Source organism: Lycium ferocissimum, chromosome 4 (assembly GCF_029784015.1).
Source record: "Lycium ferocissimum isolate CSIRO_LF1 chromosome 4, AGI_CSIRO_Lferr_CH_V1, whole genome shotgun sequence".
NCBI classification, from domain to species: domain Eukaryota; kingdom Viridiplantae; phylum Streptophyta; class Magnoliopsida; order Solanales; family Solanaceae; genus Lycium; species Lycium ferocissimum.
Window position 1 is genome coordinate 47890837 of NC_081345.1, and position 15535 is coordinate 47906371.

A 15535-nucleotide genomic window follows, 5' to 3' on the forward strand; every position below is an offset into this window, starting at 1 on the left:
AAGTATATAGATGAACGCCCTCTTCCCTTTTATTGTGTAATGCACATAAAAGAAGGCAATCATGGCTACATATGCGGGGCGGGACTCTAACACTGAAGCTGAGAATAACCTCAAAGAATTCATTAATCTACTTATACAATGTCGCACATAGCTCAAAACATACTCCTAATTTTGGTCACTAATGTTGTCGAAAGGCTTGTGTCACTACAAACTCTCCAAACATGAGAAGAATAGGTAGCATTTCAGGTTCATCTGTCCCACATTGATAGAGAAAGCAAAGCAAAGAATTGAGAGGCATTATAAAACAAGAAGAGCGTATAACAAGATAGTTATACCTTTCTCGGCCTTTTAGCTAAGATCAAGTGTAGTATTTGTTCTTATCAGTTTAATTATATTCGATATATGGCTCAATGGTCCTCACGATATTAACTCAATTCTTCAAGGGGAAGATTCTGTTAATGTAGCTTCCTATCTGCACCTGAATTATCTGCGCTCTTGAGTTTCGCCTGACTTCAGAACAGGCTTGACGCAGCCCACTAGTTCAAGTTGTTTTCCATTTGAGCTTGGCCTAACAAGATGGAACAAATCGGCACACCACCAATTCAAGTTTTAAATGTTCTGTTCATTTTTTTCCATTTGAGCTTGGCCTAACAAGATGGAACAAATTGGCACACCACCAATTCAAGTTTTAAATGTTTTCTGTTCATTTTTTTGCGCGGATTGCCCTTGTTTTGGTGCTCTTTAATTTTTGCTCTTTGCTTAGTTGGGATTCGCAAGGCAGAATGGCAAAATTTTGCCTTCAAAACCTCTGTCTTACCTGCAAGTAAAATTCTGCTTTAAGGCAGAGTTTTGCCTACAAAACTCTCCCTTAAGGCAGAGTTTGCCTACAAAACTCTCCCTAAGGCAGAGTTTGCCTTAAGGGAAAGTTTTGCAGAATTTTGTAGGCAAACTATGCCCGATGGGGCAGAGTTTGTAGACAACCTCTGTCTAGCGAATTTTTTTTTTCCCCTGAGCAGGGGTTCTAACCCGGAATCCTGAGGTTTTAGGCGAAGGGCGAAAGTTAAATACTTTTATTTTAATGGGCAAAAATTAAAGACCACCCCAAAATAAGGGCATTACTGCGAATTGCCCTTTTCCATTTAAGCTTAGCTTAACAAGATGGAGCAAATCGGTTCGAGCTGGCCCACTATGTAGGGCTCCATCATAAGTGACGTCCTCTTCCTAAGATATAAACAAACCACACATTCTTGACTGTTGATTATATTCTTGTTTTTCCCCTGGTGTGTATGTATTCCATTGCTACAGCAAATTAATAAAAGCTCATGGATATCACAATTTGCACCTGTATCAAACAATCCAGAAGCTGTTATTAATTTCCTAGTTTCGAGATGAAGATTGCTTAGCTTCTTTATTTTTTGAATTTATAAAATTACAATCAAGTTTGATTTTATACCCTCCTTAATGAGGTGTTCGAACTCTTTTAGAACCAAGGAAAAAGAGTAAGTTCAAGATTCTTGACTTTAAGGAAAATAAAGAACTAGGAAATAAATGCATTCTTGAGCTTATAGGGCAGCCCGGTGCACAAAGCATCCTGCGTTAGCAGGGTACGGGGAAGGGCTGCACCCAAGGGATATGATGTATTCAACCTACCCTAATACAAACATTAATAGCTGCTTCCATGGCTCGAACCCGTGACCTATAACTCATTCGGAAATAACTTTACTTATAGGTCACACGAGCATTATTGAGCTTATGCTCGAAATAATTAAGGGATTAGCTCAAAGGAGTACTAAAACTCTTGTTACCGCAAATTCTTAAAAGTCAATGCAAGATCTCATACGTTCTAAAGAGCGTGGATGTTTGAATCCTCTTCAATGAATAACATTGAGAACGCTCTTTAAATATGCTTCTTAACAACAGAGCTCGGATTAAATTGATGGTGATTTCTTGTTCTTCTCAATAATAGTGTCTCATCATCAACTTGTGGACTAACAAAGATTAGCAACAAAAATGACTCTGTTCATGGCTGCACATGCACATTAAGTGTTGCCAACATCTGATTAACGTTCATGGCCTTCAAAAGCAAACATTTTCACTCCAAAAAGTACTTTATCAATAATTTTCTCTCTCCGTTTTGTTTAGTGCACTTCCATCCTTTCCTCTAACACTTCATCAGTAAACCATAACACAGGCAACCATTAGCCAATCAAGTAAAAAATATGGTTCCTTCATAACTCAAATAACTAATGAACTGGGCATATACACTCGAGGAATGAAAGGGGTGATGATCTCATAGTTAGTTGACATCGAATTGCACATATGATTAACTAAACTCAGTTATCAAATGTTTGACAACCCTCTTTTTTACTGCTCTGTTTACCAATTTCACAATCACTTTCGCACATGTCTAGCTGGACTTATGAATCAGTGGATCTAACATATGAAGACAATGCCATGTCAGCGGTCCTGGACTGTCTTCCAGCAGCTGTTACATTCTTGATTCTACTGCAAAGAAACGTTTCATGACAATTAGGAATCTAGAATATTATTTTCGTACCATAGTTTGCAACTGTAGCAAACAGTCCAGAAGCTGATGTGGATGTCCTGCTTTCGAGACGAAGATTAGTTAGCCTTTTTTACTTTTAATTGATAAAATTCCCATCAAGTTGGATTTTAACCTCCTCCATGATATTTATACTATCAGAACCTGGAAAAAGAGAGTTAAAGATTCTTGGTTAGATGAAAATAAAGAACTCTATGATTGGAACACCATCATATTAGGAAATAAATGCATTCTTGAGCTTATGCTCGAAAACGATTAAGGGATTAGCTCAAGGAATACTAAAAAGTTCATGCAAGATCTCGCGCTAGAGAGCATGGAGGTACCAGTCCTGTTCAAGGCATAATATTGTGAATTCTCAATAAATAAGCATTCTCAATAACAGAGTTTAGATCATGTTGATATATAGTGGTATTTCTGAAGCACTGCTCATAACAGAACTGTAAAAACCATTCTGCATAGGTGGTTCTCATATACTGATTTCTTTTTCATTACTATAGTACTAGTATCATCATAAATTTTTGGACTGACACCAAAGATAGCAATTACAATGTGCTTCCTTATATATAGCTCATGTCTGCAAATATGCAAAGTGTTTCCAACATCTGATTAATACCTTCAAGTCCAGTATACATTTTTTTGGGCCTTTAAAGCAAATCTTTTCACTGAAAAATAGTCCCTTCTCCAATAATTTATCTCTTCATCCTTTACTCTCAACATTTCAGCAGAAAGCAATAATACATGCAGCTATCAGCCAATCGAGTAACTAATGAATTGCACATATGATTAACTAAACTAAAAATTACAAACACACAAACCTATGATCAAAAGAGAATAAATTAAGATAATAAAATACACAACAGAATAGAAGTACATAAAGAAAAAGAACTTTTGTGAACATTATCAAACAAATAATGTTATTATAAGAGTACTGGAGCTTTACTAAGTGTAGGAAGTATACATTGTAGTTATTTTAGCAACAATCATTCACATTCTAGATGATTGTATCCTGGACTTGAAGAAAAAAAAAGTTGGATTTTTTCCTTCAAAGTCAAGGTCAATGCACCAACCAACACTCTTATCCTAACCAATAAAAAAATTGGAATTTTGACTTGAAATGTTTTTTCAAAAGGTCTATAAAGCCATTAATACTCTTTTTCTCACTAACTTCTTGAATTTCAGGCTTGAGAGTTTTTTGTCAAGGTCTACACACCAACTAATGTCTTATAGACTTTTCTTTTCTCTCTAAGAATTCAAATTAATTAAACTGTTTCTTGCTTGACTACTGTTGAATTAAAGATTAAATAGTCTTCACATATTGGTGATTTTTTTCGTTGGAGCATCACCAGAGAATGTGCATATGTAACTGAACCTACTAAATTTGACTGAAAATGACAAGGTGAGCTTCCTAGCATTGATTACAGCAAAGCCACAGTAGTAAATTTTCTTTTCTTTCTGCTATATATAACTCAATATTATTCAATAGAGGAGCAAGCAAAATAAAAACTTGATTTCTTCTTCAGGTTTGGTATTTTCTGTGCAGAAATGGGCATTGGAAAACTTGCATTGTTTACACTATACGCCTTTCTATGTCTTGCTTTCTCCTCATCCTTACCTCATTTGTGCCCCAAAGATCAAGCTCTAGCTCTTCTGCAGTTCAAGCACATGTTTACAATAAATCCTAATGTTTCTGATATTTTTTTCAATAAATTAGGCCAATGGATTAATTCATATCCAAAAACACTTTCATGGAACAAGAGCACAGATTGTTGTTCATGGGATGGAGTTTATTGTGATGAAATGACACGACAAGTTATTGAGCTTAACCTCAGTTGCAGCCAACTTCAAGGCAAGTTTCATTACAACAGTAGCCTCTTTCAACTCTCCAATCTCAAATTGCTTGATTTGTCTGATAATGATTTCTCTGGATCGGACATTTCAACCAAATTTGGGGGATTTTCTAGCTTGACTCATCTCGATCTATCACGTTCAAGTTTTTCAGGTCTAATCCCTTCTGAAATCTCTCATCTTTCTAAATTATAAGTTCTTCGTATCAAGAATTATGATCAGCTTATATTCGGACCTCACAATTTTGAATTGCTCCTTAAGAACTTGACCCAATTAAGAGAGCTCGACCTTAGCTATGTGAACATCCCTTCGAGCATTCCTCTATATTTCTCTTCTTATTTAACAACTCTAGATGTTTCAAACACACAGTTATATGGGATATTGCCCGAAAGAGTTTTCAAACTTGAAATATCTTCATTTATCAGACAATCCGCGACTCGCTGTTAAGTTTCCAATGACCAAATGGAATAGCAGTACATCTCTCATGTACTTATATCTCTCTGGTGTGAATGCTACTGGTAAGGTACCTGAATCATTTAGCTATTTAACTTCAGTACGTGAATTGGACATGAGTTCATGTAATCTCTCAGGGCCTATTGCTAGACCTCTATGGAATCTCACCCACATAGAGCATTTGTACCTCTCAAATAATCATCTTGAAGGATCAATTCAGTTCTTCAAATGGGGAAAGCTCAGGGGTTTATCACTTGATAAAAACAACTTCGATGGCCAACTTGAGTTCTTATCCTTTAGCAGAAACTGGATGCAACTTGAGTTCTTATATTTTTATTACAATTCCCTAACTGGTCCAATTCCATCCAACGTAAGTGGACTGCAAAACCTACAATCACTCTACTTGTCATCAAACCACTTGAATGGGATTATAACTTCCTGGATATCCTCCCTCCCATCGCTAGATTGGTTAGACTTGAGCAATAACAGTTTCAGTGACAAAATTCAAGAGTTCAAGTCCAAAACATTGTTTAAAGTTGCTCTAAAACAAAATCAGCTGCAAGGTCCTATTCCAAAGTCACTCCTAGACCAGCAGTACCTATATTATCTTTTCCTTTCTCAAAATAATTTCAGTGGACAGATTGCTTCAACCATCTGCAATCTGAAAACATTGGCAGTGCTAGATTTGGGAAGTAAAAAATTGGAGGGATCGATCCCACAATGTTTGGGCGAGATGAATGAACTTCGGGTTCTGGATGTGAGCAACAATAGTCTCAGTGGGACAATTAGTATAACTTTTAGTATTGGAAACCAACCTCAGTGTCATTAAATTGCATGGGAATAAGCTAGAGGGGAAGGTCCATCGATCTTTGACCAACTGCAAGTATTTGGAACTTCTTGATTTAGGTAACAATCAGTTGAATGACACATTTCCAATCTGGCTGGGAACCCTGACGAATTTGATGATCTTAAAGTTGAGATCAAATAAGTTGCATGGACCCTTCAAAGCTTCAAGGACCAGAAACTTATTTCCATAACTCCGAATTATGGATCTCTCATCTAATGGATTTAGTGGGAATTTACCAGCAAGTCTTTTTGAGAATTTTCAAGCCATGAAAACTATTGATGAGAACATGACAACCCCAAGGTATAATGGAGGTCAATATGATTCTGTGACAATCACAACAAAGGGATTGGATCTTGTATTTGTTCGAGTTTTGACTACAAATATAGTCATTGATCTCTCTAACAACAGATTTGAAGGTTATATTCCAAGTATTATTGGAGATCTCATTGGGCTTCGTACGTTGCACTTATCTCATAATGGCTTGGAAGGTGTTATACCGGCATCACTGCAGCAATTATCTGTAATTGAATCGTTGGATCTCTCATCTAACAAAATTGGAGGAAGGATACCGCAAAAACTTGCAACCCTCACATTTCTTGCAGTCTTAAATCTCTCTCACAACCATCTTGTTGGATGCATCCCTAAAGGAAAACAATTTGATACATTTGAGAATAGTTCATACCAAGAGAATGATGGGTTACGTGGATTTCCACTTTCAAAAGATTGTGGCGGTGATGATGGGGTACCACAAGCGACAACTCCAATTGAGCTAGATCAAGAAGAAGAAGGAGATTCAGCAATGATCAGTTGGCAGGCGGTTCTCGTGGGTTACGGTTGTGGACTCATTATTGGACTGTCCATGGTATATATAATGTTGTCTACTCAATATCCAACATGGTTTTCGAGGATGGTTGAAAAATTGGAACACAGAATTATCACGAGAATGCAAAAGCACAAGAAAAGAAAATAGCGTGCAACCTCAATACCTGATCTTTATCCTTCAGAAGATTTTTTTTAAATCAATGTATATATTCTACCCCCTTCATCCTTAAAGCTCTTAACTTTTTGCAGGATTCAAGTCTACTGAGTTTCTGGGATGCAAATAAAAGCTTTTACTTTCCTAGTTTGTGATGTTTCATAAAGTGTTCGTTACCCTATGAATAAAGACATGAGTTTTCGTTTATCAATGGTTTGTTACATATTCAGCCTATATTATTAGTTAGCTAATTGGATTCAACTGCACATTTCAGTTAATAAATTTATGAAGTTATCTTATCTTTTTCTTAATTACATCAAGTAATTTTGATAGCAAGCTAAACGTTTACCTATTAAGATTGTCCATGATGATATGATTAATTGGCTTAAATATGCTTTATGGTGTTAACTCAATCGATAAAGAGTGCTCTAAAGTTCAAGCATATAACTTCTAAATGGGAAAACATTTGAGCATTTAATCCAAAATCTTAAGGCGATCGAGAAAGTAGTCCAGGACTTCTATTACAAAAAAGTCGCCACTCCTTGTTAGTTGAAAAACACGCTTGTCCATATTTTGCTAATTTCTTGTACTTATTAAGAAATGACTATTGAGCCGAAATATCCTACCTTGGTAGGAGTAAGGTCCGTACACTCTACTCCTTCTTCCTGCATGTCGTGCGGGATTTCACCGGGTCGTTGTTCTTGTTGTATTAAGAATTTTTAATTATATTGAGCATTCCCACGAACTAATTGTCTTTGTTTCTTGCTCCAACTTCGGTCACTGGAAAGTTGGGGAGGCCTTGGAGTTAAAGATTTAAAAGTCTTTAATAAAGCTTTGTCGGGGAAATGGATGTGGAGGTTCGGGGGTAGAGGTACAAGCTTTATGGAGGAGGGTGATAGTCGATAAATATGGGATAACGGAAGGGGGTTGGAAAACTAAAGATATCGTTTTGCCTTTCGGGTGTGGTTTGAGGAGGAATATCATGAAGGGATAGGATTATTTTGTGGAAAATATCTCATTCAAGGTAGGAGACAGGAGTTGAGTGCATTTTTGGGGACATGTTGTGGGAATATTTTCTTGGAAGATGAATTCCAGAGTTGGTATAGAATATCTTGCCAAAGAGACTTGACAATAAAACAAATTAGTGGGACACAAGGTGGAGGAACTTTTGGGATTTGAGATTTAGAAGGGTTTTCAAGATCGGGAAGTGAATGAGTTGCAAAGATTGATAGACTTACTTCATAGGCAAGTCAATCCGGTGGTTAATCCCGTTGGGTGGTGGTAGGGCCTGGGAGATAGTGGAGTGTTCTCTATGAAGTTTTTTTATGAGAAGCTTTTGGTTAGGGAGGAGGTTGATTTCCCATGTAATGCAATATGGGTTCCAAGTGTGCCGAGAAAAGTGTGTTTTTTCACTTGGCTAGCCTCTAGAGGGGTTTTTGACAGCAGAAAAGCTTAGAAGGCGGAAGGTTGTCTGCGTCAGTTGAGGACGTGGATCACCTTCCTCTACATTACGGGCTTACCATGAGATTATGGTGGGATATGTTTAGGTGGTTTCACACGCATTGGGTAATGCCAAGAACTGTGAAAGATTTGATGTTCAGTTGGAAGAGCGGGAGGAGGAGGAGACGACGGGCTTGGACGTGATACCAATTGCGTTAACGTGGGTAGTGTGGAAAGAGAGAAATAGGAGAGCTTTTGAAGGAGTAGAGTCGAGTTTCTCTCAGTTGAGGAGTAGCCTCCGCTCTCTTATTTTCTTTTGGATGGAGTTTGTAGAGAATCATATTTTGTAGATTCTTGATCTTTTGGTATATTCTTTGTATATGGCGTTGTGGCAATATTTATTAACGAAAATACTTTTACTTGATCAAAAAAAAAAAAAAATATATATATATATATATATAAAAGAATTAAAACATGCTAAGTTGCGTGGACTCTTCACTTTCAATGCCGCACCCGTGTCGGATTCTCCAAAAATACATTACTTTTGGAGAATCCAACACACACCCATTGACATTTTTGAAGAGTCCGAGCAACATAAGAAACATGTTATCTTTTCTCAACATTGATCTGTAGAGGTATTGGTCTAGTCCCTATGCTCTTTGTGTTCTTTTTTTTTTTTTCTGGTCCTAATCACGAAACAAATTCAAAACTAATAACTCCATTTGACAATTTCACCTTTTGTTCAATGTCCTACTTTTTGAATATTTCTGCTAGTTCAGTGCACTTGAGTTCAGGTTTACATCAAGCGGGATTAATTTATATTATTTATACGATTAATCGATACTCGGGGCAGATTTATAGCTTTCATTAAGGATTTACGTGAACTCTGTAACTTTTGCAAAACTCTGTATATATTAAGAAATTTACTGAAGATCAATAAATATTTAATTGCTGACCTAATTATTATTGTATATTAGTAACTTGAGGTCGTGTTGGAACCTATAAACTTCGTATTCTAGATCTGTCAATTATTTCAAATGTGAAAATATACGAGGAGATAAGATGCGGAGAGGAAAATAAAGGGAAAATTATTGTTGGAAAAGCGATCAACAGACGTAATATAAGTTGAAAAGCGAAATGATCATGTGTAAAGAGAAAACTAAGTGAAAAGAAAAGTAAAGGGCTCTTATCTAATTCTTCATTTTCTGGAAATTACAGGTTTCAGGCCTAGTTAGTTGATGGAATTCAAATACAAGCTTTTACTTTCATTGTTCATGAATTACTTGTTGCCCTATGAATAAAGACGTGACTTTCTTCCTTTGAGACTCAACTAGATTTTGTTTTCATTTGTCCATGGTATGTAGAATAAATTCATCCGAATTACTCCTCCTTAGTCAACTATCTCCTATGGCCTATTCGACTGATAAACAGAAATTGGACACAACTTGAATCTTTAGATCATTCAATCGGACGATATGTGCCATCACTAGATTATTCATTGGCCAAGCTGAGGACGATATGAACACCTGACTTTAAGTTCAGAAAAATAAAAAATCTGTAGTTACAGAGTTCGAAAATAATTTTATGCAGACTCATGATGGTCTTTCATCAAAAGACTATCATGGTATTTAAGTGGAGAAGGGTAAAGAGGTTGAAACTTGGGTTGGCTAGCTCTCTAGAATTTCTCGGTTATTAAGAAAATTACTATCAGAATCAAGGCATTGATAATTCTGAAGACAGATTTATCGTCATGTTCTGCCACCTCATTTTCCTCATTTTTGTTCCTTGTGTCCTGGAAATCTTGTGCATGCTATAAGATACAATTTCATGCTATATTACTTTATCACATGAAAGAAAAAGAGCAACAGAGATACACAACACAGTGAAAAGTTCATACAGCACTAAGGCTGACATTTTATCTAAAACATTTGTAGAATTTCATAATCCAACAATGTTAATAGTGAGGTATATTAGCGAAATTCGTATGCTTAATTTATGGGTTGCTCATAGCGCTTTGTGTCATTTAAGTACCTAAAGAAGAATTTAAGTGTAAATAAGATGAATTGGTAAAGTTCTACAGGTTGATAATAAAATGTTTAGAGATCATGTAAAACACGCAAGGACAAGATCATAGTAAAACATGTGATAATCTGTTAGGAAATTGGAATCACAGAAGAGAGCACACTGAAGTTCCTAAAAGAGTTCCAATGTTTCGTGTACATCAAAATGAAAAAGATATTCATCGATATTGGTCAACATACATTAGCTTGAATAGCAATGCGCACTATGGAGGTGGCGTAGCAGTTGAAAAGTTGGAGAAACAACCTCGGATACAACAACTAAACCTCAGTACCAAACAATAACTTGCATAATGATACATGCAAAATCGGGGGTTGCTACCATTCAAAGCCCAAAATAAGAAAGACATAAACACGCAATTGAGTGGTAGAACTGCTAGTGATCGAAATCCATATACATTTGACAATTTATTTAGGAAGAAATCAAGCAGAACCCGCTTGCCTTTAAGTGATGTTTATCGTGATCAACAGTTGTTCAGATTAATTAATTAGCAAACCACACCATAACTTCAAACTTTTGGGGCAAAGAAAAGGATTCAGAAAAACGAAAGTAGAAAACAAAAAGAAATACCTCGTCAAACAGACTTGGGAACCAGGTTTGCCGTGCATTTTCACAAAAATGTATCATCTCCTTAATTTTTATCTGCTGTGACTTCAGCTTTCTTTATGCAGTGCTTCAATCTCCGTGCAAAAATCCATATGCGGTATTCTTTTAGCTGATTCGAGCTAGATTTTATCACCAAGCAGGCTCATTGACAATTTTGCAAATAAAAGCTGCTGCAGTTATCAGCTCTACTAAATAAAACTGTAGGCTGGAACCTTGTGTATTCATATGACATTGTTTCAAACCAACCACACAACCGTGGTCCCACCTCTCTACCTCAGCATAAATGCTTGAAAGTTGCACATATCGCCCTGAATGATTCGGTTGCGACTTAAACAATAGTTGTGCCACTTCATTTCCCAACTCAATGGCTCCATGAAGTCTACAAGCACCCATCAAAGCACCCAACACCTTCTAAGCATCATACAAAAGGCATCTTCTTTAAAGTCGTATGCAATCAATAGCACAAAAGGTCCCTACGAGATCAACCACACAACCATAATGTTCCATCTTAGGTACAAGTCCAAATTCATGTGACATTGTTTCAAATAAATTAAAACCCAAATCGACAAACGTGAAAGAAGACAAGAATACTAACAAAGGTAATCTCATTTGGTTGCACCCCCTTTGCTCTCATCTTCTCGTACATCGTTAATACCTGCTTCTCTCTACCATTCAAAGCTAGGGAAGAAATCATAGCATTCCAAGCGCAAACCTTCTTCTAACCATTGCATCAAATACCTTCGAAGCATATACCAAACAACCCATCTTCCCGTAAAACGCGATCAATGCGGTCGTCATGAAGACACTTAACTCCTCATTCTTTACCATGTAAGCATGTACTTGCTTTCCTAGATATAACGCCACATCAACATCGAGAAACGTGAAAGAAGAAAGAATACTAACAAAAGTAGCCTCATTTGGCTTCAATAAACCGCGCTTCACATCCTCGTGTACCATCATTTTCTCGAAAAACTTAGCAGCAACCTCAGAGCACCCGTTCTTCATGTACCCATGAATCATACTAGTCCACGAATAAACATCTCTATAAGTCATGTGAGAAAACATCAAGAACCCCAAACCCATATCCCCATTTTTCCCACAAGCATCAAGCATCGCATTATACGAGACAACACACGGTTCAGGAATTTCATCGAACACCTTACGTGCACACCCAAGTTCACCGGCATGCGAGTACAACCCGATAAAAGAAGTACACACATACGGGTCACCCAAGACCCCTCTTCTCAAGACTTGAGAATGAAGGTTCTTGCCTATATATGAAGCCAAACAGGGCGGGAAATACACGGCTGCTTTACTAAGGGAAGGGAAAGTATGGCTATTGGGTTGAGCTCGATGAAAGAGCATGTGAGTGAAAAGGTTAAGTGCTGTTTGAGGCTGAGAAATGTTGAGGTAAGCTCTAATGAGAGTGTTGTAAAGGAGCGTGTTGATCCATTGAGAGGTAAGGAGGAGAGGGCCACTGGTTGTAAGAAGGGAATGTATTTGTTTGATTTGGTTCGAGTGTTTGATGAAATGCTGCAAAAGTTGAAGCATATGTTCAGGTTTTTTCAGCTTTGGCATTCCAAAAGATTAAACATTGTCAGCACCTAAGATTATCGAGAAGTAATTAATAAGCAGTCAAAAGACATTTTTCATCAAAAACAAAAAGAAAACCGAAAAGCTTATCCGTATCCGATGATTATACCAAGCCAATAGATGCATGAAATTTGTCTGTACATAAAAATTTTAGCACTTAATCATGGTTTGACCAGGTATTCAACCTGGAACACAGAGTAATTACGAGAATGCAAAAGCACAGAGTGATGAATGGCTTAGCATATTTAACCTTCAATTAATTAAAATGTGTGTTTTTGGTCCCTTCATGTAGAAAATATGTTATATTTGACTAATTATAGAACTATGTTACCGTCAAATACGAAGTAAAACTACAAATTTAACATTATCACATGAGAAAGTAAGTAGTTGAACGGGTAATAATTATGGTAAATTCATGAATATTCACAAGCAAAGGGATCAAAAGTGCACAATTCAATTAATTGAAGGTTTCATGTGCTTAGTCAGATATCATAGGGACTAAAATAAGAATATATCAATAACTGAGAGACCAAAAGTGTTATTAGCCCTAGTTTGTTAAGTAGAGATTATTAGTTGAGTTCATGATCTCAACTTATATGATTGTTTTCTATAAAGTATATGTACGTCTGAATTAGACTGCAAAATTCAGCTAATAAATTTCTTATCTTTTTTCTAAATTTCAAAGGCAAGCTAAACGTTTACCTGTTAAGACTATCTTTGAAATGCTAGATCACTGACCAACAGTTTAGAAGTCAATTACAAGAGCTTGAGCTTCACTCTGTGAGCGTTTCTTCAACGATTCCTCCAAATTTCTCTTTTTACATAACAATGTAAACACACAGTTATATTATCTGAAAGAGTTTTTTCACATTTCAAACTTGAAACTCCTTGCTTCATCTTAAAATTATCAACTCACAGCTAGGTTTCCAATGACCAAACGGGAACAGTAATATATCTCTTATAGGAAACAGTCTCTCCACCCCACAAAGGCGGGGGTAAGGTCTGCGTACATCCCCCGACCCCACCTGTGGGATTACACTGGGTATGTTGTTATTGTATGCATTTATATCTCTCTGGTGTAAATTTTACAGTAATATATGAACCAAGCGACTATCTCCTACGCCTATTCGACTGATAAACAGAACCTTTACATAACTTGAATCCCTAAACATTTCATTCAATTTCCTAGCTGGTCCAATTACTTCCAATGTTAGTGGACTACAATTGGACAATACCATCCTGGATATCCTCCCTCCGGTCACTAAATTATTTAGGCTCAAGGACAAACAACAACAACATACCCAATGTAGTCTCACAAGTGGGGTCTGGGGAGGGTAGGATGTACGAACGGGAGCCTTCTCTGTGGCCGCACAATAAGGCAACGAACTCAAAATTGAAAAAAAAAAAAAAAGATGAATTTTTTTAGACATTCTGAAACGGATTCTGAAGCTAGCGAGTTCCCTATTCCGGATCTCTAGATCCAACTTTTTTGTCCTTTCATTTGAGTTCATAATAATACTAACTGGTGTATGTCTTTAGAAACCCCACATGGAAGACATGGTGGATCTTTAGCTATTATCTGGATATACCAAGAAAGATGTACGGCCTAATGAGGCTACTATGAAATATTCACTCACGGGTGGCGCAAGCTCTTCTATTCTGGTTCATGGTACCTTTGTGGGGTAGAGACATTGTTTCAGATAGATCCTCGATATTTAGACTCAAGGAAAAACAATTAATTTCATTGGCCAAGTTGAGGAATTCAAGTCCAAAACATAATCTTGGATTGATTTAGAGCAAAAATCATCTGCAGGGTCTTATTCCAAAATCACTCCTAAACCATACTCCCTCCGTCTCAAATTATCTGTCGTGGTTACTAAAAATAGTTGTCTCAAATTATTCATCATTTTAGGAGTTCAAGGCACAATTAATATTTTTTTCCCCATTTTACCTTAGTAGAATTTTGTCATTAACGAAGATGACACATAAATAAAGTAAACATTTAATGGAGGAGAGAGATTATAACTTAGACACAAAATAAGTGTAAAGTTACACAAATGTCCCTCTTAATTAATATTTCTTAAAATTGAAACGTAAAACAAAAAAGCAGCAAATCGGAGGGAGTATATTTTCATCAAATGCAAAAGGGTCAAAGCAGAAACTTGAGCAAAAAGCAAAAAGTTCCAAACTTTGAAACTTTTGGCCACATAAATTTGCAAAAGATTCAACCTTTTCACTTTCTAACTTAAATAATTCAAAAGCATCTAATTGAACTATCAAAGAAGACATACAATTGGCTCATTTTGTAAGTAAAGAATGAAGCAACAAAGAAAAAAAAGCTACCTTTAAGCTGTAAATTGTTGAATTTTAACCAAATGGGGTTTCTCTACAATGCATTTGAAACTAAAAAAAAATCAAAAATCCCTTTTTTGCTCCATTGATTTCACTGATGAATTGGTTCAATTAGGACTCCACCATTTTCTTGGGTTATGGGTAATCCTGTTTATGATGTAATTTTAAATGCTGCATTGGTCCCCAATCTTTTCTTTATGTAAAGTTTGTCCTCCTTAATGTCTAGAAGTAACTTTTAAAAGCGTATATATTATTACTATTACCAGTACTACTTTACTTTATTACTATTATACTCCATTCGTCCCAATTTGAGTGCCTTACTTTTCTTTTTTGTTTATCTCAAAAAAAGTGTCTCTTTCTATATTTAGTAAGTTGAAGATTTAAAAGATATTTTAGTTCATCACACACATCTTTAATTTAGGACCACAAAATTCAAAAATCTCTTTTATTTCTCAAATTTTGTGCCAAGTCACACTAAAATACTTAAATTGGGACGAAGGGAGTACTATTACTATCTATATAGAATGGAGAGTTGAGCTCTTTGCTCACCTTGGGTTAGGGGTGCTTTAGGAATTTTCTTTGCTATTTGCATTGCATCGCTTGTACATCTCTGCTTTTGACGTTGCACTTTTTCTTTGATTGTCAAAAAAAACTAGGCTTAACCAACTGTTTCAGGGTATTCGCGACATTTAATATTTTTACCTCATGCTGCCTTTTGTACATTCTGAATAACATATTAAACTTTTAGATTTAATTCATTTATCACTTTGTTGTATAGTTA

At 36.3% G+C, this 15535-nt stretch overlaps 1 protein-coding gene and 2 pseudogenes across 2 annotated transcripts; 2 read left to right on the top strand and 1 right to left on the bottom strand.

The window, feature by feature from the left end:
- The first annotated feature begins 331 nt into the window (after positions 1-331).
- LOC132054964 (U2 spliceosomal RNA) lies at positions 332-539 on the top strand (annotated as a pseudogene).
- A 3508-nt stretch (positions 540-4047) lies between these two features.
- LOC132054803 (receptor-like protein Cf-9) lies at positions 4048-6775 on the top strand (annotated as a pseudogene).
- A 4633-nt stretch (positions 6776-11408) lies between these two features.
- Positions 11409-14912, bottom strand: LOC132053388 (putative pentatricopeptide repeat-containing protein At1g10330). Of its 2 annotated transcripts, none has more exons than XM_059445394.1 (2): positions 14746-14912; positions 11409-12342 (listed from the first exon to the last, which is right to left on the bottom strand). In XM_059445394.1, exon 2 carries the CDS (start codon positions 12172-12174, stop codon positions 11500-11502), a length of 675 nt encoding a protein of 224 aa, XP_059301377.1. In that variant the 5' UTR covers positions 12175-12342; positions 14746-14912; the 3' UTR covers positions 11409-11499. The 2 variants fall into 2 exon arrangements, with proteins under 2 accessions (XP_059301377.1, XP_059301376.1); XM_059445393.1 differs by having other exon boundaries at positions 11409-12537.
- Between the last annotated feature and the right edge of the window lie 623 nt (positions 14913-15535).

Coding starts and splice junctions, on each gene's coding strand:
- LOC132053388 (XM_059445393.1), bottom strand. CDS start 12,387: ATGCCAAAGCTGAAAAAACCTGAACATATGCTTCAACTTTTGCAGCAT.